Raw genomic sequence first — 24,668 nt, forward strand, 5'->3', positions numbered from 1 at the left:
CTCCCCTCCCCGCTTCGCCGCTGTCAGTCGGGTTTTCGCGCCGCGGTGCGGAGACGGGTGGGGTGCGTGGCGTCATGCGGGTGAGGCACAGGGCGCGAGAGGGGCCAAACTTGGCGGGACTGGCGGCGCCTCGCGGCGCGCTGAGGTGGCTCTCTGGTAGCACGTGCCCAGCCCGCCGCCGCCGCCACCCTCCGCGCGCGGCCGCTCCAAGGGCCAGTGCCGCCGCCCCGCCCTGGGGCCGTCCCCCGGCCTCCCGCCGCCGCGGGGCCGGCTCCCCGCCGCGCTTCCCGCTCCGCCCCGCGGGGCACGGCGCCCGGATGTGGGGCCTTTCCGGGGGCAAGGCCCGCCCGCTGCCGCTGCCCCGCCCCGCCGGTTGCCTCGCCGCTACGGCTGGCCATGGAGGCCGAGGCGGAGGCCGAGGTGGGGCTCCTCTTGCAGGAGGCTCGGGAGAGCATCGAGGCGGCGCGGAGCTACCGGCGGGAGCTGGAGCAGCGGCTGCGGGGGCTGCACCAGGCGCGAAAGCAGGTGGGGAAGCGGGACGGGACGGGGCTGCCCGGGCGAGGGATGGCGGCGGGGCTCTCCGGAGGTGCTCACCGCCGAGCCCAGGAGAGGACGGGCGGCCGGGAGGCGCCCGCCCCGTCGCCTGCCGGGGGCTCTGCGGTTTGCCCGCACCTCCCGTCCTGCGAGGTGCCGTTAGGCGGTGGGCTCGGGTCGGGACACGGCTCAGCCCGCCCCCCCTCCCCAGCGCGGCTCCGAGTGGCGGTGGCAGTCATCGGCGACCCGCCTCCGGGGCAGCGGTAGTGCTCGTCCCGGGCGCCTCACCCGGGAGCCCCCGGAGCCGCGGTTTTCTGTGGAGCCCCAGTGTGCGCGGAGCAGCCTGTTGGGACTCGGATGGGGACGCGGAGGGCTCGGGGAGGGAGAGGGAACCCCGCAGGACGTGGGGTGGGTGAAGGCTGCGGTCACCCCGCTAATTCTGTGCACGCCCCAGGGAAACCTGCGTGTTGCCTCTGCAGGTGCCGGAGATGGAGGACTTGGGAATGGATGGATCGGAAAGTGCCAGGAAGACAGGGGTACAGGTTGAAATCTGTTGCTGAGCTGAGCCTGATTTTTCTGGGTTGATAGGGAGATTTCCTAGACAAGAATAAAGATGCGTAAAGGAGCTATGTTTTCTAAAGTAGTTGGGATGCTAAGTCTTATTATATAGCGATTGTCATGCCTGTTGTCTTCCCCTCACATATTAAAGATTTCTGCCTAGGCAAGTTGTTCTCTAGGTTGGATGCTATCCTGAACTCTGCTGTCCCCATGCACCAAACTCTGTGGGTCACGTACTCTGTGGGTCACGTATAAGTGTTTGCCAACATTCTAGGTTAGCTGGTTTTTCTGCAGCTGTGCACTGGAGAGTTTTCATTGGGACCAGTAACCTACCCACTCTGCTCTGAAGATGCATGATAAGATATGCAAATATGGGTAGGGATTACAGAGAGCCCACGAAGGACTGGCTTCTCTGCTAAGACATCTTCTAAGCACTTTATTTTTTGCAGACTAGAGCCAATATCTTGCTCTCTTTGATTCAACTTTCAAATAAATAAAAACCAAACCAAACTCTGAAAATGTTTCTGTGGTGACCTGATCATGTCTCTGAAGTGGATGCCATTAGCATAGCAAGCTGCTATAAATCTGCTGGGCTGGTGTCCTGGTACTGAGTGAATGTGGGCAATCGCTGTACATTAAATTAGTCATCTTCAAAACTGCAGGCTATTTAAGAAAATGAATTGTTCGTGACTGCGTTTAATCCAAACCTTGTCATCTCAGAGCATTGCCTGATAACTCGGGATGCATTGAGAGGGAGCAAGTTTGCCTTTCTGCAGTGGCAGAGCAGTTAGTTACCTTACCTTACCTTTCTTTCCTTTCCCTCTCTGGGAGAATTTCTTTGCTTGCGTGCACATTTCTGGTTTCTCTCTTTCCATCTTCAGGACCACATGCTGTTTTGTCCACAGAGAGTCTGCCATGCAACACACATCCAAGAATTCCCTGTGTCCAGAAGTGCTGAATGTCTCAGACTGGGGTTCAGATAGCAGAAGCTTTGTTATTTGGGGACTGATGGGCCGATGTGGTAGGAAAAGCAGTTTAGATCACTGACGTTGCATCCTTTTCTTTTGGACCAATGGGACACGATTTTCAACAAGCTTCGTGCAGCTCTGGGTGTTCAGGGACTTGCATTTCCTCTTCTGCCTATCTAGTAGTATCTGTAATTCTGAGGCTGACTTGTTGAATTTGTATCTGCATGTAATGGAGGTAATGGGCTTAGAGAAGTGACTTCTGCCTTCCTCCACTCCACCCCTTCACAAAGCTAAATACTTCCTTTTTTTCCCTCAAGCATTGAAATAACAAGAAAAGGGAAATTGAGCTGTGTGGCAGCTGCAGACATTCATGAATATTACTTAAAGAGGAAATTTATTTTACCTAACCAGAGAACTTCCTGTGTTGGTTGTCTGTACTTCTAAAGATCTAGAAATTACACCTACGGCCGTGTGCGTGTTGCAGCATTTCCTCGTGTGAGTGACTTAGAAATGTTGTTCGTACGGAGATGTTTACTTCTTACTTTTGCATCTTTAGGTCGGGAGTGTTCAAATGTGTTTTCTTCCCTAAAAGTCAGATTCAGCAAGTTTGCAGACATTTTAATAAGCACTTGTAGAACCTTCTGTGGTCTAGTTCTTCCAGAATCAAAACAGACTTGCTGTTCACCCTGCCCTGTAACCTTGGAGCATAGACAAATCAAAGGTGGCTATTTGGAGGAAAAAAAAAAAGGCAAAAAAAAAAAGCGCTTTACGGGGATTTTAAAAATCCAGTGAAGTGATAGGGCCTGGAAAAGTGTTTCTAGGTAGTCTTCTAAAAGCCTGATACCTTGTTCTTTCCGATGAGGATTGCCTGTATATGATGGCAGAGTGGGTTTTGAACAGGATTACAGCAATTTGGGGGGGCAATTTTTCTGACAAGAAAAATTCCTTGATTGAAGTATGTGTAACTCAATTTGTGTTTTGCTTACTTAATACTCTCTTTGCCTTGTCCGGGCTAGTTTCTTTGCCTCCTTCCCTGCTGTACGTGTACAAAAACCAACTATACTAGTTTGTTACCTGCCAGTGGTCCTTTTCTTAAAGCTGACTTCACAGGCAGCCTTTCTCCAGCAGATGCAGATGAGGTGGTTCAGAAAACTAAAAGATGTGCACGGCCTTTGCCTTTATCCTGAATCCTTCTTTCCCATTACCTGAATTTAGATCAGAGAAAGTGCAACATTGACCAGAGATGTACTTGAGCAACATTTTAATGATTTGAAAGGGACTCTAAAGAAGCTGTTGGATGAGCGACTGATATCACTGCTGCAGGAAGTGGATGCTATAGAACAAGAAAGCATCAAACCCTTGGATGAATGCCAGAAGCTAATAGAGCATGGAGTCAGTACGGCTGAAGATCTGCTCCGGGAAGGTAAGGCAGGACACAATACTAAGTCTTAGCTCTACCTTCCAGTTCCTGTTATGATCAGCATATTTGGCTCATTTTGGACTTCTCTCAAACCGAATGTTAAGAAAAGGTTAAAGTTGAGTAGATGTAGTGAAGAGCTGGTCAATATTATCTCCTACAAATCTGTATTTTAATATTTCATTCCAATCCTAGGGCGTGCATGTGTCAGTGTAGCCTCTCCTTAGGGGCAGGAAGTACTTTGGAAATGTCTCGCTGCAGAGACGTCCTGCACCCCTCCACACTAGAAGGAGGATTATATCAGGCTATTTTGAAATAAAAAACATCTTGGGTACCATAAAAACAAAATGTCTCTGTGGGTTGAAGAAAGTTATTTGTATCTTAATGGAATAGCAGCTGAAGTAAATAGATTATCTTTCCTGGTAAGTGTGATTATGTGCACTGTTGATGGGGAACATGAAGAATGGAATGGCCACTCTGTGAGAAAAATTTCTCCCAAAAGTCTGAGGATGAGGCAGACAAAAATACACATGTGGAATATTATTGTAAGGGCCAGTCTGTGCCCTACTGATGCTACCTAGCCAGAAAGGAATGTCACTCTCTACTGTTCACCCCACACTGGAGAACCTGCTGGGAGCATGTCTGAGCCATGAGTATGTTGGCAGTTTCCTTGCATTGTTCTCATGTCTCAACTTTAACTTTCTTTCAGCATGATCTCAGTTTTGTGAACTAAAGTGCATTGAGCAGTCTCCCTTGGGTAGGAAGTCTATCCGCTCCCACTCAGACGTGAGCTTTGTGCTTACAGATCATGCTGGCTTGGTAGCTCTGTGCCTCCTGTTCACAGGAGCAGTGTCAGTATTTAAGAGTTAATTTACTGTTTTGTATTTTTTTTTTTTCCCCCCTAGCACCACAACCTCTGGGACAGCTGATAGTCACCTTGTTTTTATTTTAAGTCTCAAGTTACTGAATCACAGGGTAGTGGCCAAGATTGCCTGTGATTTATAGAAGTTTCTATCAGATCTCATGAGAACCTGACTAGCTGTGTGCTTCCTATCTTGTGGGTCACCGCTCCCCTGTCACAGTAGAAGCATTGCTAAGTCATGTTGTCAAAATGAAAGACATTGCATCTGAGTCAGAAAGGAGTTAAGCCTCCGTGGTTATTAAATCTCCTGCTGCCAATTATGACGTGTGCTTTTCTTTAGAGATTTGTAACATTCGTAATCCTCCATTTGGAAAAGGACTGAGCTTGCTTATGTTGTAAATTACCAAAAAGTCATCAGATAGGAGAGTGGAGCATACGTCTCTGTAAGTTGAAGTGTGGACGCTACTTTGTATGGAAAGCTTATGAAAAGATTTCTGTTTATCTCTGCACTTTAATGCATGGATTATTTCCTTTGCTGTGACAATAGTTACCATTTAGATTTTAGCAAACAGAACAGTGGTTGAAATTTATTTTTTGCTTTTAAGCTCCTGCTTTTATATTTTCTGCTCAGCAAAGGTGCTTTGCTTTTTTTCTTCCTTTAAAGCAGGTGGAGGAAGGGATTAATAATCCTGATTTCTGGCATCTGACCCCAGTTCTGCTACTGTCTGAGACCTGAGGCAAATTATTACATCTGTTATGGGTGTGTCTACAGGAAACTTTGAGAGCTTCAAAAGTTGCTAGATAGGCTTTATTTTGTTAACTATAATTGTATTTTCTAGCTAAGAGTCTAGCAAAAGCGCTGAGAATGCTTCATGTTTAATTGGTTGTTCATGTCAGAACCGGTTCTTCTTTTGAAGCAAAGAATGCCTTTCTTGGACGTTTTCTCATTAGGAATATTTTTACCATTTGATTCCAGGAGAGAGTGCAGTCCATGGAGATGTGGGACAACAGAATGAGAAACTTTGCAGCTTTACAAAAAAAGCTTTACATATTCAGCTAGATAGGTAAGATACTGACACACTGAGGTGATCTGAGGCAGCTGCATAGGGATCTTTTCTCCTTTGAAACAAAAGCTTTCTGCTCCATTGCCTTAAAAGATTGATTTGAGGTGCTACTGTCCTGTTTGTTTCATAGACTTTCATTGGGGCTGGCAGTCACAGAATGGAGTAGGCTGTTTATTTGTGAATGATGAAACCGCTCCTTGTGGAACAGCCTGTATTTCAGAGTATTTACTGAGAAACAGTCTGGTTAGGGCTGAAACACTGTGTTTTCGGAGTCTTTTAAGTTTGAAATGCACATGCCAATTTCTGCAGCTGTTCTCTCTTTGCAAATCTGCACAGATTCAAGTGTATGGACAAAATATGAATTTGTAGAAGCTGGCCCCTTTCATTACAGCAAACTTTCCTTTCTCAGCTTACCAGAAGTGCCCTCCTTGGTTGACGTGCCTTGTTTGTCTGCCCAGTTGGATGACTGCCTTCTTACTATATTGAAAAATCAAATATTCAGACACGGAACTGTGGCATCGCGCCCACCTGTACAGCTAGAGGAATTTGTTGAGAAGCCTGGGGGTATTTTAGTCCGATGGTGTAAGGTAGGTAAAATGTCCTGGGTGAAAATCATTCAGACTTCAGTTTTGTTGGAATAAACTGAAAAAGCCAGTTTCGTTCTGGATTCTCTACTGCCTTCAAAGGAACAGTCCACTTCAGTGTGTAGTTAGAAACTTTAGAAGAGATTTTTATCCTAATAGCCTCATTTAAAGGCAAGGTAATCTGGTGATGTTGTGGTTGGCACTGGCAGTAACGCTTGTGTGTTAGAATCTTCCTGCTGGACTCTACCTGCTCCCATCTGCAGGTCGAAAGGGCCAACAGGCTAACGTGCCTCTGCCTCGCAAACTCCTTCCCCACATGTGGAAAAGTTGGGAGGGGCAGCTGAAAACACTGCTACCCCGGCTTCCTGTGCTTAAGCAACAGTCAGGTACTGGACAAGCAAGAAACGCCTCCTTCATGTACTGTTCCCACTAAAGTAAATAGTAGAGAGTAATCTGTATGTGATGCTGTTGTACAAACAAGACCAAGAAATCCTAGTGTGTGTGTTTCTGACGGCGGTGATCCGCGTGTAGCCATTTGCGCTGTGGAAGCAAGTGGTTCGTTTGTGTGGCACAACTGCCAGATGCTCTCAGTGAGACTGGACTTCAGTGCTGGGGTCATGCTTTTGTTCCCTTTGAAGACACTTTAGCAGACCCAGGCTGAGGCTGAAGCTGTTCTGTTATGCTTTTACCCCTGAACGTGTTTGTGTTCTTAGGGAGAGGCAGTGGACAGAAAGAGAAAATATTTTAATATTGGCATTACCTTGTCAAACAGCTTTTCAATACACAAAAACCTATTTTTGAGTAAGTCACTGCTGTGCTCTGATGTGGTTTGGTTGTTGTTGGACAGCTCTGTGCTCCTTGGCAGCATTAAACAAACTTTTGTAGTTCTAGCAAGAGCCAGCCACTGGTCAGCAACCCTTACCTTGTAAAGGATGTGGACTCAGATTATAAAACCATAGGCACTGTTGTCATGTGTGGTCTGGTTTGCTATGCTATAGGCGAGTTCCCTGAATTTGATCATATTTGGGGGATAGTGGAGCTTTTGTGGGGTGAAAAAAAAAAATTAAAAAAATCTCTTTTGACTTGGACAGATCAAAGAATTGGAAATTATTCCCTGGAACAGTTTATGAAGGATAACAGTGAGTTTCCCTTGCTGTTAAAAATTGGTGCTGAATTTCTTCTGCAAATTTATCTTCAGCTTTTGGCTGAAGGATCTTGTTATGTCTCTGCTAGATTGAATAACCTTCTGTTAAATGTTTCTTCTCCTATAGATCCTTTTAAACTGTGAGCAAATCATTCTTATAAAACTTTGTATTAGTTGGTTCAGACACTGATTTTATTTTCTATAAGGCATGCTTTCTGCTCTTTAATACCTTGTGACTCTGAATCGCCTTTGACAGCCTGCAGTATTACCCTAGTATGTGCCGCTTCAGAGGCAAAAGGGAAAAAAGAGAGGGTCCTTTATTAATGAAATAAATGTTTCTCTAGGTGGATGATGACTTCATACCACAAGATTACAGGCTGCAATATCGTAAGAGTACTGCCAGTCAGTTTGAAGATGTGTATGTTGGCTCGGAGACAGAGTTCATAGTGCTGCATATTGATCCTAATGTTGATTACCAGTTCAGAGTCTGTGCCCGAGGAGATGGACGGCAAGAGTGGAGTCCGTGGAGTGTTCCTCAGATCGGCCGTACCACGCTAGTTCCCCACGGTACTGTTTCGTTGCTCTTCATCTTAAGCCCGTGTCATCAGAGCAGCAGTCCTGAATCACTTATGGAAGCTGCTCTTTGTATGACGATGGTGTGTCCTTAGCTATGATGTATGTGTGTAATGTATGATGAACTGTCCTTTCATCCTACAATTTATTCTTTGCTTCGTAGCATGAGGGGTAGTTAGTGAGCCTTTCAGCAGGTAGCTTGCTGCTTAGCCGTGGAAAGCATCAGTGAACCAGAAGCGAATCATGTCTTTCCCTTGTCCCTCACCCCTACCTAAGCATTGTTTGATAACCTACAGTCACATAACAAGCTCTTATCTTGGAGAGAGAAAAACCTAAGTTTTATCTTCACTTGCAAATTTTTAAGGGCAGTGGGTCATGAAGGTTTTCCTTTGCCTACAAGACTTTGCGGGGATCGCAGCAAAGAGTGAAATTCTGATGAATCCTGTGAGCTGGGAAATATTTTTTGTAATTGTGAATGATTTGAAAAAGAAATCTTTCCATCAGAAGGCAGCAAAACCAGCCCCTGTTCTTAACATAGCTTAAGCTTCCTATGAGGTAATGTGAGTGGATATTGCGACTCACTTTATTTTGCACAGGCAGTAGCTGGTCTAGTTGAGGTTCACACTGTTTTTTGTTTGTTTTTTTTAAGAATGGACAACTGGTTTGGAGGGTTACAGCTTGAGCAGTCGAAGAAACATAGCACTTCGAAATGATTCTCAGTCGTGCGGTGTGCTCTACTCGAAAGCTCCTACGTATTTCTGTGGGCAAACATTAACATTCAGGCAAGTACTTTCTGGGTAGCTGGTGTCTGGTGCATCTCCTGTGAACCAGGCTTCCTTCTCTGATCTGTTACATTTGAATTGTATGTAAACCTGAGCTACGGTGTGTGTTTGAGTTTTACATCAGCTCAGCCCCGGTCAAGGTAGTGTGTGTGAAGTCTGAACTTCCTTCTCTTTACTTCTACGTCCTGGCTCTTGAGGAAAACACCTGATGTTTTTGTAGGACCTGCACGTACCTAAACCAGAAACAAGAGTGAACTCCTTGGGGGTGGTAAAATATAGCCCATGCTGAGCAAATCTGTGGAATATTGAACCTCCTCAAGTTTTGTAGCGGCTGTTACTGGCTGGTCAGCGGTTAGCGGAGGCTCACCATTGATTCTTTTTAACCGCGGGACAGTGGGTGCTTTCCTTCCCAGACTGTGCGTGTGCTTTGATGACTTGGGATGTGACAACATTCTGTGTGCTGTTGGGACAGGTAAGGATGGCAGTCTGGCACTGATGTCCTTAACGTCTGAGATAATTAGTGCTGATCAGGCTACTGCTTGAAACTGGCATTAGAAACTCTTGAGTGGAGAAGGGATTGTGTGAAATTCAAGCTTTTCACTTGGCACAGAATGCGATTAAAAACCTTGGCAGCTTTGCTGCCTTTACTCCTATCCTTGAGATGATAGTGTTTAATGGGGTATGAGGAGCTTCCTTGTAGATATGTCAGTTGTGATTACAGACCTCAGAGACTCTGAAGTTTTATTCCATCTTCCCCTGGTTAAATAAAACTTCTTGCAGTACAGTAGGCAACCTCCAAAGACACTTTAAGGGGGTTGTTTGTGATATTTTTGTAACTTATTCCATGGTGTTTCATTTCTCCCTTCCTGATAATGAATTATCTTAACTTTAGATGGTTGTAGTATGAGGATATATTTAGTTGCCCTGTCTGAGATGGGATAAAAAGATCTAAAGCTTTCATTTGAAATCTGTTGCTAGATTTAACATCTTTTGGCTCAGAAATGACTGCGAAATTGAAGGCAGAACTTTGAGGTTTCCCTTGGTTCTCTTTCAGACCAATGCCTTTTATCTTTTTTTATTGGTAACACATGAAAATCTTTTCCTTTACATTTTGGTAATGTGGACTCCTCTCCAAGAGGAGATTGTTTCAGGATGGCACAGCCCTAACAAGTACATGTCCCCAAGAACTGTAATGACATGAGTCTTAAGATCGAACCTCAAAAATTGGTTGTGTTCCTCTTCCAGGGTCCAATAGTAGCTTCCTGTTTGAAAGTGTGTGAGACTTTCCTGAGCAGGGAGGTGTGGTACTGGGCGCTTGGCTTTCTCCATCTGTTGAAATAAAAGTATATCCACAAGGGGATAAGTGGCTTGCAGAGCAAAACAAATAAGCAAGGATCATGTTACAGACGTTTGTGAAGCAGCTTTGTATTCTTCTGTGTTCAGGACACAGGAATACCTCATCAGTGAAAAGTGAAGCTGCGATCAGTGCAATGCTTTGTATCTGCTTTTTAAAGATAGACTGCTTTAGTTATCCTAAGGTGAGGCATTTGGACGAGTTGTAAGAAAACATCGTTGCTTTAAGTCAAGACTCCTCCTCTTTCTCTGCAGCCTTTGGGGAGCTGCCCTTAGGAAAGGGAACATCTCTCCGCAGTGACCTGCTCGGCAGCTGTCTCTGAAGCTTCTGCTGGCAGTGGGGAGTCGCAGTCAGTCTGGCCAGGCTGGTGACTTGGGATCATCCAGCAGACGCTGTATGAAGGTCATGCTGACTTTGTCAGGAACCCACCACAACTCTACTGACAGCTAATCTGAAGGAAGTGCATGTGATTGCCCACAAATTTACTTCTCTGTGCTCTGAGACAAATGGAAACTGGTGGGGGTTGAACTGGTTCAGTGTCTGTATGCTGCAGTGACAGAGGCGAGGTTTTGCTCTGCAGCATTGGAAGTTGTGAGAAGGGATTTGAAGTGTCCCACTGAGCATTGTTCCTACCACATATTCGGTGGGCTTTTTAAAAGGTTAAGTCCCAGGGATCATAGAGGCTGGAGAATAACTTTGTTAATGTGATAGGAAAAATCAGCCTAGTAAAGCAAAGCTCAGGAGATTGTGCAGTGATGTTCTGTACCATATGTGGGCTCTTTGTCTTGGGCTGGTTATCAGTGCTGAATAATCAAAACATAGAAAGGAAAGGAAGGGGACCTACACCAGATCCCGGCCCTCTTCTGTGTGTGTGAGAGAGGAGGAAAACTCTCAGAGTTATAGGTTGGCCGTTGCCTTGGACACTTGAGTTGTGCTTCCTCTTTGTGGCGTAAAGAAGGTTTGGCTTTTTCTCGCTTTGCGTTAGCACGCAGCCCAGTCTGCTCTCCTGGAGTAGGGGCAGCGGTTTAGGGAGGGTAGCCCTGATGCTGGAAAGCTGGATGTGATGAATACAGATGTGCATGATGAAAAATGTGGCGTCAGCCCGGCTTCAGCGTGGATACCGCTGAAAGCACTGAACGTAAAACGTTCAGCTGCTCCTAGACTGACTCCTGTATAAATGCTCCCACTCTGGGTGTGCTATCGCTCCTGCCTCAGAGTATTCGCTGTCCTGTTGCTTGATGGTTTTTTCTCTTCCTGCTGCTGCTGGTCCAGGTTACCTTGACTGTGCTTGGCAAAAAAGGGTCTATATAAACGAGCAAGTAAGTGTGGATACAGATTGACATGATAGAATTCCTGCTTTTTAATGGGTTTATAGTTATGCATTTTGGTCATTCTTGTGACTGTACAAATACTTATTTCCAATGCAAAACTCAAGAAAGGCTCCCTTAACTACGGATGGAATGAATTAATGTTACCTAAGCACAAGGCTTTACCTCTCAAGTTTACAGATAAATAGCTATTTATAAAGCTTCAGTGGTAACTCAGGCAGAGTTTAAAATCTAGAGTAGAGTACCAGAATGAATTTGAAATCTCATTTAAAGTTGTTGTGGGAAAACATTGTGGATCGCTTCCAAATTAAAAGCTTCTTGGATTGTTAATTTTTTTTTTTTTTTTTGCTTTGCTTTGCTTTACACTACAAGGCTTTTGCTATCTTAGTGATGTTCCCAGGGGACTGAGAAACCTAATGGAGAGCAAAAGTAAAACATGGTTCCAATTTTGTCTTCCCTGTTTGTCTTGAAAGAGTTAATCCATTGTGTGCCAGTCTACTGCCCAGTTTAATTTCCCATTCTTAAAAGCTTCCAATGAAATTTTTCTGTTGTTTGGCAGAACCACGTATCAGTGCTGCTATTTCTTTCAGGCTGTAATGAAAATAACTGCTGTTTTACTTGCCAGAAAAGACCATCTGAGTCAGGCTCTCTCTAAAGTGTGATTTAGCACCTTTGAGAGATGGCAGTACAAGAGAAGAGACTCAAATATAGAAGAGCCCTTCAGTGTACAAACTGCACAGCCTCGCTCAGGCCTAAGGGAACTGCATCCCAGGTCGTTTGCACAACTTGTTTGCTTTTTCTTCAGAGATTCTTTCCCAGGACCAAAATCCTAAATGCAGCTGAGCAGAAGCCAGACTTGTAAATGCCCTTCTAGGCATTATTGGTTTTAATATCCACTTGCACTAAGCTGATTTATTAAAATAAACCAACCCAACAACCCACCACCACCAAAACACACCAGCCTTCCACCCCCACTCCTTTACAGCAGAAAATAGCAGGGCTCAACACCCCCCCCCCCCCCCCCCCCCCCCGTTTTAGTCATGCTTATGGAATACTTGCTGAAACTAGAGCTGTCTTGCGTAACGTGATGTTGACCAGTAATCTGGTAGAGATGATTGTAGTTGTGCGCATATCGGTTGTTTCAGACAACTGGAAATCATTTCAAAAGACTCCAAGTTGTGACCGTGGAGAATTTTATTAAATAGCAATGAAAGTTTGCAGGAAGCAGATTAATGTTTTGTACGGATTAAGTTCGAGCATTGCTGAGCGGAGCTATTGGGAAAGCTGGTTGGATTTCTGGTCGTTCAACAGGGATCTCCCCAAAGGTTGGATGAATTTGTTGAAAGCCCTGGAGCACAGTACAGAGGTCTGGTATGGCCGGGAATTACTGTCTAGAGTTCATTGTATGTTTTGATTTAAAGCTTCAGGGTTTGACTTACTTAACTTTTTGCTTGGTAGAATTGAAACCGTGGGACAGCCAGACAGACGAGACAGCCTAGGAGTGTGTGTGGAGCAGCAGAACGGCTACGACTCTTTGCAGCGGGATAAAGCTGTGTGCATTAGCACAAATGGTGAGTCTGAATCACATAATTGAAGAATGTGATTGGTTTTATTTTTTTTTCCCCCAAAACCCATAGCCTCTGGTTCTTTGTATCCCTGGATCACATATGAGCAACTTCATCCACCTTCTATGTACACACTCTTTGTACAGTTAAAACCTTTGGTGAGATCACAGGTTTCCTTTTCCTGCTTGCAGTTATTACAACCGGTTTGATGTGACAAAAAGGAACGTGGTTGCTTTCCATTTCTATTTGCCTCCAAAAAAATAGGGAGACATAGTATTGCACGTTAGTATGTACAGAAAGTGAGAAATAATATTTGGCATCTTGACTGTTTCAGGAGCAGTATTTGTAAATGGAAAAGAAATGACAAACCAGCTGCCTGCTGTTACTTCTGGATCGACTGTGACGTTCGACATGGAAGTTGTGCAGTTAGGGCCTTCCAGCAACGAGGGAGGAAACTTCAAGCTTAGAGTAACCATTAGCTCTAACAACAGGGAAGTGGTCTTTGACTGGGTACTTGATCAGTGCTGTGTCTCTCTGTATTTTGGATGTTCGTTTTCATATCCAGGCTGGAAAGTTTTGGTGTTTTAGCAGTGAGTGAATGGATTTTTGTTCTTGCTATAAAGTGTAATGTTAAAACCTGAGTTTCCAGCTGTTTGACATCAATCTGTTCACAAAAACCTGTCTTTGTTCTACTTGAAGTCCATTATATTGTACTTCCTACTGGATTCATTTCAAAAAGTAATTGTGAAACATCAGATTTGTTACTCTGGAAAAAAGTTAGAAACAGGCATTTACATAGGCAAATTAATTTAAGCAGGCTAGAAGATCCTTCCCTTTTTTCTTCCAGACTTGATTTTTGTCAGTATTTCATTGTACTCTAGTCTCAGGGTACGTGTGTTGTGTGGAATTAACTTTGCTTAATGCTGCTGTTCTGTGAAATAAGCCTGTAAACAGTTAGGGGGGTGGAGGGATGGTAATGGACCAAAGTTTTATTTATACCACTCATAAAAGAGCGAAGTCTTTAGAGCGGTGATGTCCTGCTACGCTTCCTTGTACACGATGCTGCCTTAATAGTATGGATGGATAGCGGGTTCTGCATGCAACAGCCATTTCTTCCATGCACGGTACTGTTCATTCCTCCAGAGCAAGGATGTCTGAGCCATACTTCTGTTTAAATATGTAGCCAGTCTGCTAATGTATCACTCATATAAGTAAGTGCCTTATTTCCTCAGCTGTTTTCTGTTGTGTCACTTGGAATATATTTTCTAGAGTAGTTGCATGGTGATGCTTACATCAGCTTAATGCAGATGCTTGTCTCAAACTAGACAATACCTAGAGTAGGACAGTTATCCTTACCTGCTCTGAATGTCTTTACTAGTTATTTACCTTGTAGCCTATGTCAGAGCAAGTTGTAGTGATTTAGTACTTAGGCATGACATGCAGATGGCAGCTGTGATTGCTCACAGAGCTCTTCTAAGACTTAGAACCAACCTTCTATCTGTTGTCCAACAGAGAGGGGCAGCGCTGTTGGGATGGGCAGGATTCTTGGCGCACCTTGCATTCCCGTGCGGATTTGTGGTCTGAGCGCTGGGGTTGGACTAGGCTGCCCGAGGAAGCTGGGGCTGCTGCTGGAGATCCACCCTGGGAGAGGATGGATTTACCCACGGCAATCAGAATGGAGCAGAAGGTGGTAATTTAGCACTCTCCTCTATCTGGTGGGATGGGATAAGAAATTATTATGAATTAATTGAAGTTGAATTCAGAAGTTATGTAGTTACCACTATTTCCCCTAAGGAGCCACTAAGATTTAGGACCCCAATCCTTGTCAAAAGATTGCAGTACTACTGCATTTAAAGAATATTTTAAAGTAATGCTCAATGGGGGCCTCAAGAGGGACCTTCTTACCTCAAGTTCAATTAAAATTAAATATATTTTAGCATGTTAGAATACCAATATTTTTCTAAAACCTAGACAATCATTCTGCCCTTTTTCCTGGAGTGTCAACATACTATGTTAGCCCTCTATGCTGGCATAAAAAGCTTAGTTTACATTGGATTAATATCCCTCATACTCATGTTGTCAGTACAAAAAGATGAGTCATCTTGCATTTTTCTCCCCAAGTATCTGTAGTAGGGATACATGAGTTTCAGAAGAGGGAGTGGTGGTTGATGTTGATAACATTTACAGGAAAAAAAATAAATTGTGAGTAGATTCAGATGGATGCAAAGAAACGCACATGGTAGAGTTAGGTTGGAATTTACTGTAAGACATGGAAGTGAGGAAGACTGGACACCTGCAGGTAAAATAATCCAGTGTTAGCAACAAAAAGCCTGCACGACTCTCAGTTTTTCAAGCTTAACTATTTCACTGTTAGGGAATAAGAAAATACCGGCTTATCCTGTACTTTCAGTGTTCCTTTGAATTACCCTGTGAAGAGTATTTTTCAATACTTTTAAAATACGGTTCTTTTCCTGTAGCCAAGAAGGTTCAGCAGAGGATCAAACAGTACCAGTCCTGTTTAGGAGAGGGTCAGGCTGGCACTCCAGCTAGCAGCAGACTTACCTCTTGCTCCACTTAGTAGTGCTGGTAATTTTACTTACACACTTCAGGTGTCAGGTACTAGTTGTAACTTAGTACTTTTACCATATGGAAACCGAAATTGTGAAATTCTGAGGTACCAATGGGTCAGGTACCTGTTCATCTGCTTTTGGAGGGGGTAGTCAGCAGTCCTGTTGATTCTGCAGGATACTTACTTGCATATTAGAAAATAAAGCTTAAGCCTTGAATTCAGGTACTTCCAGAGATGATAGCGCCTTGTCAGCTTGTTCAGAACACAACGCAGCTGAAGATGACTGTGAAGGGCCGCAGGAGGCCCCTATACTGTTCCCCTTGAGCTGAGGATGGCAAGAGAAGAAATTGGTTTTGACTTCAGTCTTTAGCTGTATGTTGAACAAGGGCAGCTTGCCAGTGTTGGGGTTTGGGTTTGTTTGTTTGTTTTAACTTAAGCCTTGCTGTCCAAATGGCAAATTAGGTACTGTTCTGCCACCTCTTCGAGCTGCACCTTTTAAACCCAGGAGGGGGGAAGAGCCTCAGGGCAAGAGACCTGAGTAGTAAAGTAAAAAAGCATGCAAAGAATCAGAAGAGGCTTGAATTAAAAATGTCAAAATTCTGTTCTTCCACAGTGGAGTTCAGCGATAGAAAGCTTGACACTTCTTTACAATTTTTCACCTCTAGCCACGAGAGCCTTGCGAACAGCAGAGTGTTAACTGTTTATGAAACCCAATCCTGAACCTTGTTCTCTTAAGCTAGTGCATTCACTTACCTCAACTAAGACTTATGTGTCAAGTGAAATTTGAATTTTTTTTTTTAAATAAAGTTTTATCCCTCAACTGTGTACGGTCTAGTAAATGATTTATTGGGGCATAAAGCTAAGCATCACTGCATTCTTTTAACAAGAACATAAAAATGTGTTCTACTGCACTACAGCCAGCTTTAAGTGCTTCTCCCTTTTATTTTCATCTTCTGTCCCTCAGAAGTCCCAGGGTTTTTCTCCTGTTTTCTCACTTGTGCACTTACTTTCATTTCCAGCTGAAGTTCAGATCTTAACTGACATCTCTTGCAGAAATAATTTTCCTTCTTTTTAAGATATTGGTTACAGCATCTGTAAGCTACTTTCCTCAATATTCCATCACAGGTAATTTCTCTTTTACTGTTCCCATCTCCTTGCAGTTGCACTATATAGTGCAACTCTTACACAGAGTAGTTTTTGGGCACCATTACTGAGCAAGCAGCAGAGGTCTTTAATCCTCTTCAAATAAAGTCCATGTTGAACTAACACACAGCTTTACTTTATTCCCTTAGTTCTGCTTTACCTGCAGCCTGTTCTATTTCCTCGGTCTCTTTCAAAGGATAAAATTATAAAGGGAAAAAACCCTCTGTGAAACGAGTAAGGTTGCTGACAGGTTAGCACTCGTAGGAAGAACCTTCTTCATAGCAAGATGCTGAGTAGATCTCTTACAGAGCGCATCTTCAGTCTCAAATCGAGCAACGTAAGAGCAGATGACGTCATGGAAGGCAGACTTACCTCCTTCATTCAAAGCTTGTTTTCTCAGCTGTGAAACAATGCAGTATCAGATTTATAACCAGATCTGGTCCACCAGGAACACCTTCATGCAAGCACTGGGGGATGATGGCACCAAACTGTTCTGTGAATTCAGAAATACTTGGAACAAGATTGTCAAAATTGCCCTCACAGAACAGCCCCTGCATTCTCAAAGGTAAAATCGAATTGCTGGTTTGGGAGTTTCGTTTGGGTCATTAGTGAAGCAATCCAAACAGGTAAAATTATTTGCAACTGCTTCATTCCAGGTGATGAATCTTCACCCCACCCCCAAAAAATTCAAGGACTACATTCAAGACACACTCAAAGCAGCAAACAATGTTAACAACTTCAATTCAAACAATGTCGAATATAGTATTTAATGCACTGAATTAAATATTCAAGTCATATGTTAGGTTCCAACTTGGGGTTCACAGACCTGTTAAGATGATCGCCAAATACAAAACATCACAAAAAAAATCTGCCATGAACACATGAAAGGCCAGGTTAGAACCTTGCCAGGTTTGGAGACAGAAGCATAGCAGACAACTGCAGCCTGAAGTCAGGTTTACAGAATCTAGCCGTCATATCCTGTATTTCAGTATCTGAATTATTTGTAACATGGAAAAAGGTTTTCTGTGCCTGCTATCCGCAGCCACTGTTCGGCCAAGCAGTGCAATCCCGTACTCGTCTTGTTCTGCGGTACCTGGGCTATCCATCCCCCACACTCCCAGAGCAGTGCTATTTTGAACTGATACCAATGTCAACTTTGCTCCAAATAAACCAGGTATCTTGTAAAATCTGTTTGAAACATTAACCACTTGCATGTAAAAAATGCACAAGTCTTATTTTTATAACTGACACATCACAAGTGATATGTTTCATTTCCAGTTAGAGAAATTACAGTTCTAACAGTAATACGCAGCTTACAGATATATCTCAAGTATTCAGTTCTACCCCCTAGGAAGGGGTAAAAATCTTATTATCTAGCTAAAAACCTGGTAGTTTATGGAGACACCTTAAATATAAGGAGAAGGCTGGACAGAAACTCGGCTGCTTTTGTAACAGCCCGGCAAAGGAAGAACACATTCAAATTCTACAGGACATGCAGAAGAGAAAGTTTATACAAGGTACCGCCTGCAGCCTTTCTGCATGCACACAAAATGACCGGACAAACCATCGTGGCAGATTTTGTATTACTGAACTTTATGTACAAAAGCCGATTTCAAATAAAACATTTTAATGTAAAAACAATGGTTCATTTTAAACAACTGAACTTATTTTGGGTTTGTGTTTGTTTTTTTTTTTTTTGTTTGGGGTTCTGTTTTTACATCTACTGTACCATTCAAATTCTTTTTAACCAGCTTACATGATATCTTCAAAATCTATCAGAGGTACATATAGAAAAGGCATCTTTATAAATAGAAAACAAAGGGATTTTTTCAGCTTTTATTATAAATTGACATGACATACAAAGTTTACTGGACAGAAGTAATTTCATTACTATTTTTGGGGGGATCACCAACTTTTTGTGCAAACAATGCTAGCCTTCTTTTAAGCATTAAGAGCATAACTGCTTAAGAAATGACATAAGCAATAATTCTAGAACTACATCTCCCCTAAAATAATCTATTTTTTTACATATGTGCACAGCTTTAGCAAATTAAAGCCAGAGAGAAATGCTTGATGTACTATCCAGAGGCATAATTAGAGTTTGCTAAAACTCAAGAGAGCTGGCAAATTCAAGAAGTTTGTAATGAAAGCTGCAGTTTCCCTCTTTCCTATTTTGTACACAAAATCAGTGACTAAGAACTTAATACTGGATGACAAATCACATCCACACCATTAGTTAAATAGTCTCACAGTTAAACACATCTTAAGGACCATCAAAATCAGTATTTACATTTTATAAATTTCTGAAGACACCATTAGAAAGCTTATATACCCCTTAAACAAATAGGGAACTGCATCTCATGGTGATGGAATGAAATAAAAAATTAAAAATACCTGTATTTACAGCAGCATTGTTCCTTTATAAATAAAGAATATGAAAAATGCAATATTTTAAGGATAATAAAAAATTGAGGTGATGTCACTCAACCACAGTGCTTGCTGGAATAAACCCTTCGGTGCTGATACTGTACCAGTAGTGAAACCACTTTCCATTGGAAAAAATCTGTAAACGTATGCATAAAATGTGTTAACAGCAGTGCAAAACTGCTCAAATATAGTTTAGTCAGCATCTTAGTATCTGTATTGAATACAATACATCACAGAATACTTGCATAAGAAGTGCAACACATTTTCTGGTCCAATTTTACAGTGCATTTTTCCCTCAAGAGTGGCATCTCGAAAGCCAAAGCTAAACCTATGGCCTGGACTTGCAGTCTGTACTCAGGCAAAACAGCAGGCATAAACTTCAAAAGAAGTTAATTGACGTAATGCCTACATACTGACTATAGACTCTCGGCTTTAGCATGGCACACTATGACGCAGAACCCCCGTAAAAAGGGTCTACATCAAATAGTTTGTGTAGCTGTGTAAATGTGTAATAAAAATATAAAGGAGCTAATGTTCAAGTTTAAAATGGTACACTGGGTGATCAATACATCAGAATTATCCACGAAAACCAAACTGCTGGTAACCTCAAAAAGCCAAGGTGGTACTTCACTGTGTCTGTAACATGAAAAGCCAAGATCTTTCCAAACAGGCACAAGACAAAGGAAGTGCTAAGTTCGCCAACTTTGATAATTTTAGTGTAAAAAAAATTAATTTCTAATTTATGATCAATTGATAAATGATTTCAAATACAAGGATCAAGGTTAAACTTTAAATAGTGAGACGTTATTTTCACAAAAAGCTAACTGGAGAATTTCTAAATAAGAAAAGCAGAAACTGTATCCCAATCCCCCTCCCCCAATGTTTCACAACTCCATGGTAGGAAAAACAGCCAGATACAGATGCAAAAATCTTAATATAAAAACGGTTTTACATATACTTAAATTATGTAAATTCCATAAAGTTCTTAAGACACTAATTACTAAAATTACAAAAAGATTTTCATATTGCTCTTCATGCTCAAACTCTTAGAATATTGTCATTACATCACCAAAACCGAAATACATGTAGTACTTGCATAATTAACTGAATAGAAACCCTGTTAAAACAATATCCTTGTTGAAATCATTTATTTCCATCCAGCAGTGCCTGTTTGGAATCTGTATTTTTGTGTGTAATTCTTTATAGAGCTCATGCACCCTAGAATGTCACTTCAATGCTTGTCCGTTGAATGGCATTTGACTTTTGACTTCAGAGCTTTTGTTTCTTGCTCTGTTTTGTGACACCTGAGATGCTATCCATTTCTGAAATTCTCTCTCTCATATTATTTTCACTATATCCATTTGTTGTCCCACTTTGCTCCTCAGATGATTCCTCATCCGTTGGGGAGGCCGATTCTCCTTTCTCTAACTTTTGCTGCATCTCTCGGAGCCTGGCAACAGCTTTGTCTATGGACATTATGCTGATGAGGTTAAAGTCATGCATGCTGACCAGATGTAGCATAAAGTTTCGACACAAGTTCTTCTTAATTATTTTTTGTCCGTAATTTTCAACAAACAGCATACAGGCATGATTCATTTGATTGTCAGCAATAAACCTGTCAAATTAGAAAGCCATCATTATGTGAGTAGAACATTTTCAAAACCGAAAAGATATCCTACAACATGGTTTATCAATGTAACTGCACAGACCATCTATTAGGTAGTCTCAACATCTGCAATGTTTTTTGCTTTCAAAGCTTTAGGGTTACTAAGCACAAGAACATTTTTTAAAAACTTAAACAGTCAAAAGTTTATTACCAAATTATCCTTTAATGATCCGTTCCTAAACAACTGAGCTAACTGAATTTTAAGTGCTTAGTGAATTGCAATGCAAAATGGTCAACCAAATCTCTAGCATAATTTATTAGTATCAAAACTAAGTTTACAGTAACATACCCGTGCTTCATAACATGAAGATTCCATAATTTCATCACTTCTTTCTCTCCTTCGTTAACATCAGAAAATTCTTCAATTTGCTGGAGAGAGAGAGATTGGGAGAAAGGATAGGAGAAGAAACACACACATTAACTCCATGTCTGCTGACAAGTAGTGAAGCACACCTAAAATTCAACTTACGCCACCTATACATCACAGAAATAACTACTGCTGAGAATTCAGGCACTGCAGTCAAAAAGGTCAGAAAAAAAGTCCTATCACAGAGACCTGTGATGATAAATTACTTCCATGTTATATACACGCACCCCTGTGTACTCCTGTGACACCAGCATCTTGTCCTTGAAGGAGAAAACCAGCCACAGTGAAAACTTGTTAGGACCCATGTGGGCTAAGCTAGCTTTGCAACTGAAGACGTACTTGAAAATACAAACTTTGATGCCATTAGTTTCTATCGTTAGTGGCTCAGCATCACAAAGTTTTCTAAATGCATCGTTTTCACAATATATCCCTGTTTGTTCCCTACAACTGCAGACCATCTTTTAAAAACCACAATCCATTTGAAATAATTTTGTATAAATGGAATAATTACAGTAATGGTTTTCTCCCGTAGCCATTCAGGGTCCTTTTCATCCTCACTGTCTACTTCCATTTCTTGTGGACGGAGAGGTAAACATGTGTCACTATGGAAATATAGCCGATTGTGCCCGCTGCTGTATGTTCGCTGCTGTTCTACTTCTCCGTCTTCAGATTCAAGAAATTCTGACATACTTGCTTTCGTACGCTTTGGCCTAGCAGAAGGAAAAAAAGTAACTGCTTTCAACCATCATATCAAATATGCAAATACTAAGAACTGCAATTGATTAAATACAAATTATTCTTTTAAGCTCTAGCTTGCAAAAATGCTGGGGTGGGGAGGGAAGAATCACTAGCAGTGAAATAAACACCATTAAAAACCCAACACTCCAACCCACACTCCACCTTTTGGGGAAGAACAGTTTTAGGATAAGGCAGTTAAAGTTACATCATAATGAATAGATACCTCAAGTGAAAAGATATAGAAAATTCACAGGTGAAGTTATCATCAATAACATTTTACTTAGTCATAAACTGCTGTACTTTACTGATAGTGAAATTTAACACTGTTTATATGCACCTACAGATTTACAAGTCCCTAGGTTTCAGAAACCCAGTCCACACGCTACAGGCATTACACAAATACAGGCAGACTGTTTTCCATTTCCCTACCTGCAAACAAGTATATGTGTGATAGGAGTCCTTTTGACCGGCCCATTGCGACTGAAGGCAAACCCAGGTTGACGATGGATATCCTGGGGATTTCCTGCGTAGGAGCCATCGTAACACTCATTGATAGATACGTCTATCCTAGCACCTTTTGGATGATACTGAAACAGATAATTGCAACTATACTTAGCAAACAGTAATGACAATGCATCAGGAGATTTAAACAAGTACCCTTTTCAATTCTGAATACCTTAAGTATCACCCTATCAATAACCTGACACAGCTCTAGTTTCCTTTTACAACACCCAAATAATTTTTAACCTCTAGAAATGAATTCTTCTAAAGCTCCCATGCTCTGTACCATTTTACTGTTTTATATAAAAGCACTCATAATAGAACTAATTATAAAATTAAGGAACACATAAGCAAAACATTGCTCACAAGCACCCTAGAAATTACAACATTTCTAACCAGCTAAGGAGTGAAGTTTTGGAATAATAATCAGAGCAGGGCAGTGGGTATAGGAAACTACATTATCTTCAAATAGAATCATCAAATAAATAGGACAGAACTTCTCTTTAAGGTCAGAATGGTAGGAACAGGTCTTTATCAGCATAAGTAAATATAATACTGTCTTTAAAATGTTTACCACCTTCCTAAAGCTTCAAGAGACTTCCAACCAAGTGTAGATTACATTGCTTTCTACATCACATAAAAAGAACACATTAATGCAAAAGCAGCAGCTAAAAAAATAATTAAAAAAAAATCAAACCCAGAAATTTTTTTCCCCATGTAACACACAACCATTCACAGTAACATTCACAGGAAGCTGCATTTAACCTGTAGATACAGTCCCACAACTTAACAGGCTAGCAACAGAACCACTGCATATGTAATTTCTGTGACGGACTGTACAGTGTTTCATAGTGCTAAACTACAAAAAGACTACTTACAACATAATTAAAGATAAATCTGCTGTGGCAAAGTTTAAGATGTTTGAGTAAACTATACAGTTTCCGACAGTTCAGCGTGCACCACGGGCAATGCAAGTCATCTCGGGCTTCAGTCTGCTGTCTTGTGTTGTTGTTATAAAGGAACTGATGCAAACAAAGGAATAGGTAGCATTAGCATCAAATGCGTTTCATTCATTAACCTCCCAACCCCCAAACCAAATGTGAATCTGAGATCCCTTAAGGCATCCCCTAAAAAGGCAAATGGAAATTTCCATCCAACTCAAGAGAAGTGAACATTTTAATTCCAGACAATATTTACAATTTATTTTTTCCCTCTGATGCTTATTTTCAATACCTGGTAAAATATTCGCAACTTTTGTCGAGGTTCATTTAAAACATCTCTTTCTTTTCTTGTTTGAAGGTCTGTCGGCAAGGATTCTTTCACAGCTGGAAAAAACCCACAGACATATATTTCTTTGGTGAAGAAGAAAAAAAAGACATTGTTTCTTACCCAAGTACGTAAATTCTGAGAAGGGCGCGCTGCTGCTGAAGGAAATGGGCTACTCTAGTGTACTTGGATTTAAGTAGCACCTATCAGCAACAAGGAAGTCTCGGTGCTTAGCTTCCTTCACAAATCTACAGGCAAACCCACCACTTTTAAACGCCAGATTTATCCGCAGTTTTGGAAAACCCTTCAGAGAACTTAAAAACGGTCAGGTAAAGAGCAACATTTTTCTTACTCCATTTAAACAAACAGAATTCTTTAGATACAGCTAAAAGCAGGTGTGGCTGGGAAATAAAAAAAGAAACACTGCTTTCAGATGGCTGCATTGCAAATACATTGCTTAAATTCAATTTCAGAAGTTTCCCAAGTCACACAACAAACAAAACAGTATGAAATGCAAGTAACGTGCGAAATATTTAACTGAAACTTTAACCCTTAACTCTTATCTCTCTAATGCTTACTGTTTGTGTGTGTAACAGCACTGCTCAGTTGCCTCTGAGCCTCTTTCATGCATTTTCATCTCAGTAAGATTATTCGATTACATACACTTAACAAGATACCCCACATATCTAAGTAGGTTTATAAAAGTACCCTCAGGAGAAAACAAATAATGACACCTATTTGCTTTTGAATGGTGAAAAAGATGGCAAAACAAGTCCCAGCTATACTGACATAAGATCTTTTAGAAGATGCACTTACTTCATATCAAATATTTTAGAGAACAAGAGAAATTTCATCCTGTTTCTGTATGAAAAAGCCTGATACTTCAGCCTGCACCACATCAGAGAAATTAGAATTCAATGGCTTGGTTACTTTGAGCACTTTGTAATTACAGCAAAGCCTAAAGCTGCCACATTTATAAAGTCTTTGATGTCTTTATTCCCCTGGTCTGCCTTGGGAAACACGTCAAAGTAAAATGACACCACCAAATGTACCTTTGGGAGAGATGCACTGGATCTTTTTGTTTTACTATCACAGCCTCTAACTGACAGAAGTTTCCTATTTTCACTCTCCTCTCCTGGTATTCAGAGACTGAAAACAGCACGACCATTGTAAATACCCTACAATGCCACCCATCGTGCTACAATATATTCCTGTATTAAGAGTCTGCTGTACTTTTTTGGAAGCTCTTACTGTAACT

The 24,668-nt window shown here is 41.8% G+C and overlaps 2 protein-coding genes across 3 annotated transcripts in view; one reads left to right on the forward strand and one right to left on the reverse strand.

The window, feature by feature from the left end:
* The first annotated feature begins 27 nt into the window (after window positions 1–27).
* Window positions 28–16,127, forward strand: CRLF3 (cytokine receptor like factor 3). 2 transcript variants are annotated; one of them, XM_075771010.1, is made up of 8 exons: window positions 28–525; window positions 3,276–3,483; window positions 5,316–5,403; window positions 5,813–5,990; window positions 7,476–7,698; window positions 8,354–8,486; window positions 12,627–12,739; window positions 13,068–16,127. In XM_075771010.1, exons 1-8 carry the CDS (start codon window positions 397–399, stop codon window positions 13,319–13,321), a joined length of 1,326 nt encoding a protein of 441 aa, XP_075627125.1. In that variant the 5' UTR covers window positions 28–396; the 3' UTR covers window positions 13,322–16,127. The 2 variants fall into 2 exon arrangements, with proteins under 2 accessions (XP_075627125.1, XP_075627126.1); XM_075771011.1 differs by having other exon boundaries at window positions 7,611–7,698.
* The window catches only part of SUZ12 (SUZ12 polycomb repressive complex 2 subunit), a 32,538-nt gene continuing 23,585 nt past the window's right edge, over window positions 15,716–24,668 (reverse strand). The window contains 6 exon segments of the mRNA XM_075771009.1: window positions 15,716–20,487; window positions 20,828–20,907; window positions 21,417–21,615; window positions 22,073–22,230; window positions 23,023–23,166; window positions 23,378–23,469. Of these exon segments, the coding sequence (XP_075627124.1) occupies window positions 20,142–20,487; window positions 20,828–20,907; window positions 21,417–21,615; window positions 22,073–22,230; window positions 23,023–23,166; window positions 23,378–23,469 (1,019 nt within the window). The 3' untranslated portion in view covers window positions 15,716–20,141.

Source organism: Balearica regulorum, chromosome 18 (genome assembly GCF_011004875.1).
Source record: "Balearica regulorum gibbericeps isolate bBalReg1 chromosome 18, bBalReg1.pri, whole genome shotgun sequence".
Lineage (NCBI taxonomy): Eukaryota > Metazoa > Chordata > Aves > Gruiformes > Gruidae > Balearica > Balearica regulorum.

What these genes read in the sequence shown, in the direction of transcription:
- CRLF3 (XM_075771010.1), top strand. Translation starts at nt 397, where the DNA reads ATGGAGGCCGAGGCGGAGGCCGAGGTGGGGCTCCTCTTGCAGGAGGCT. An exon ending in TGCACCAGGCGCGAAAGCAG is followed by an intron (nt 526 to 3,275) that starts GTGGGGAAGCGG and finishes ACCTGAATTTAG; the next exon opens with ATCAGAGAAAGTGCAACATT. An exon ending in TTACATATTCAGCTAGATAG is followed by an intron (nt 5,404 to 5,812) that starts GTAAGATACTGA and finishes TTCCTTTCTCAG; the next exon opens with CTTACCAGAAGTGCCCTCCT.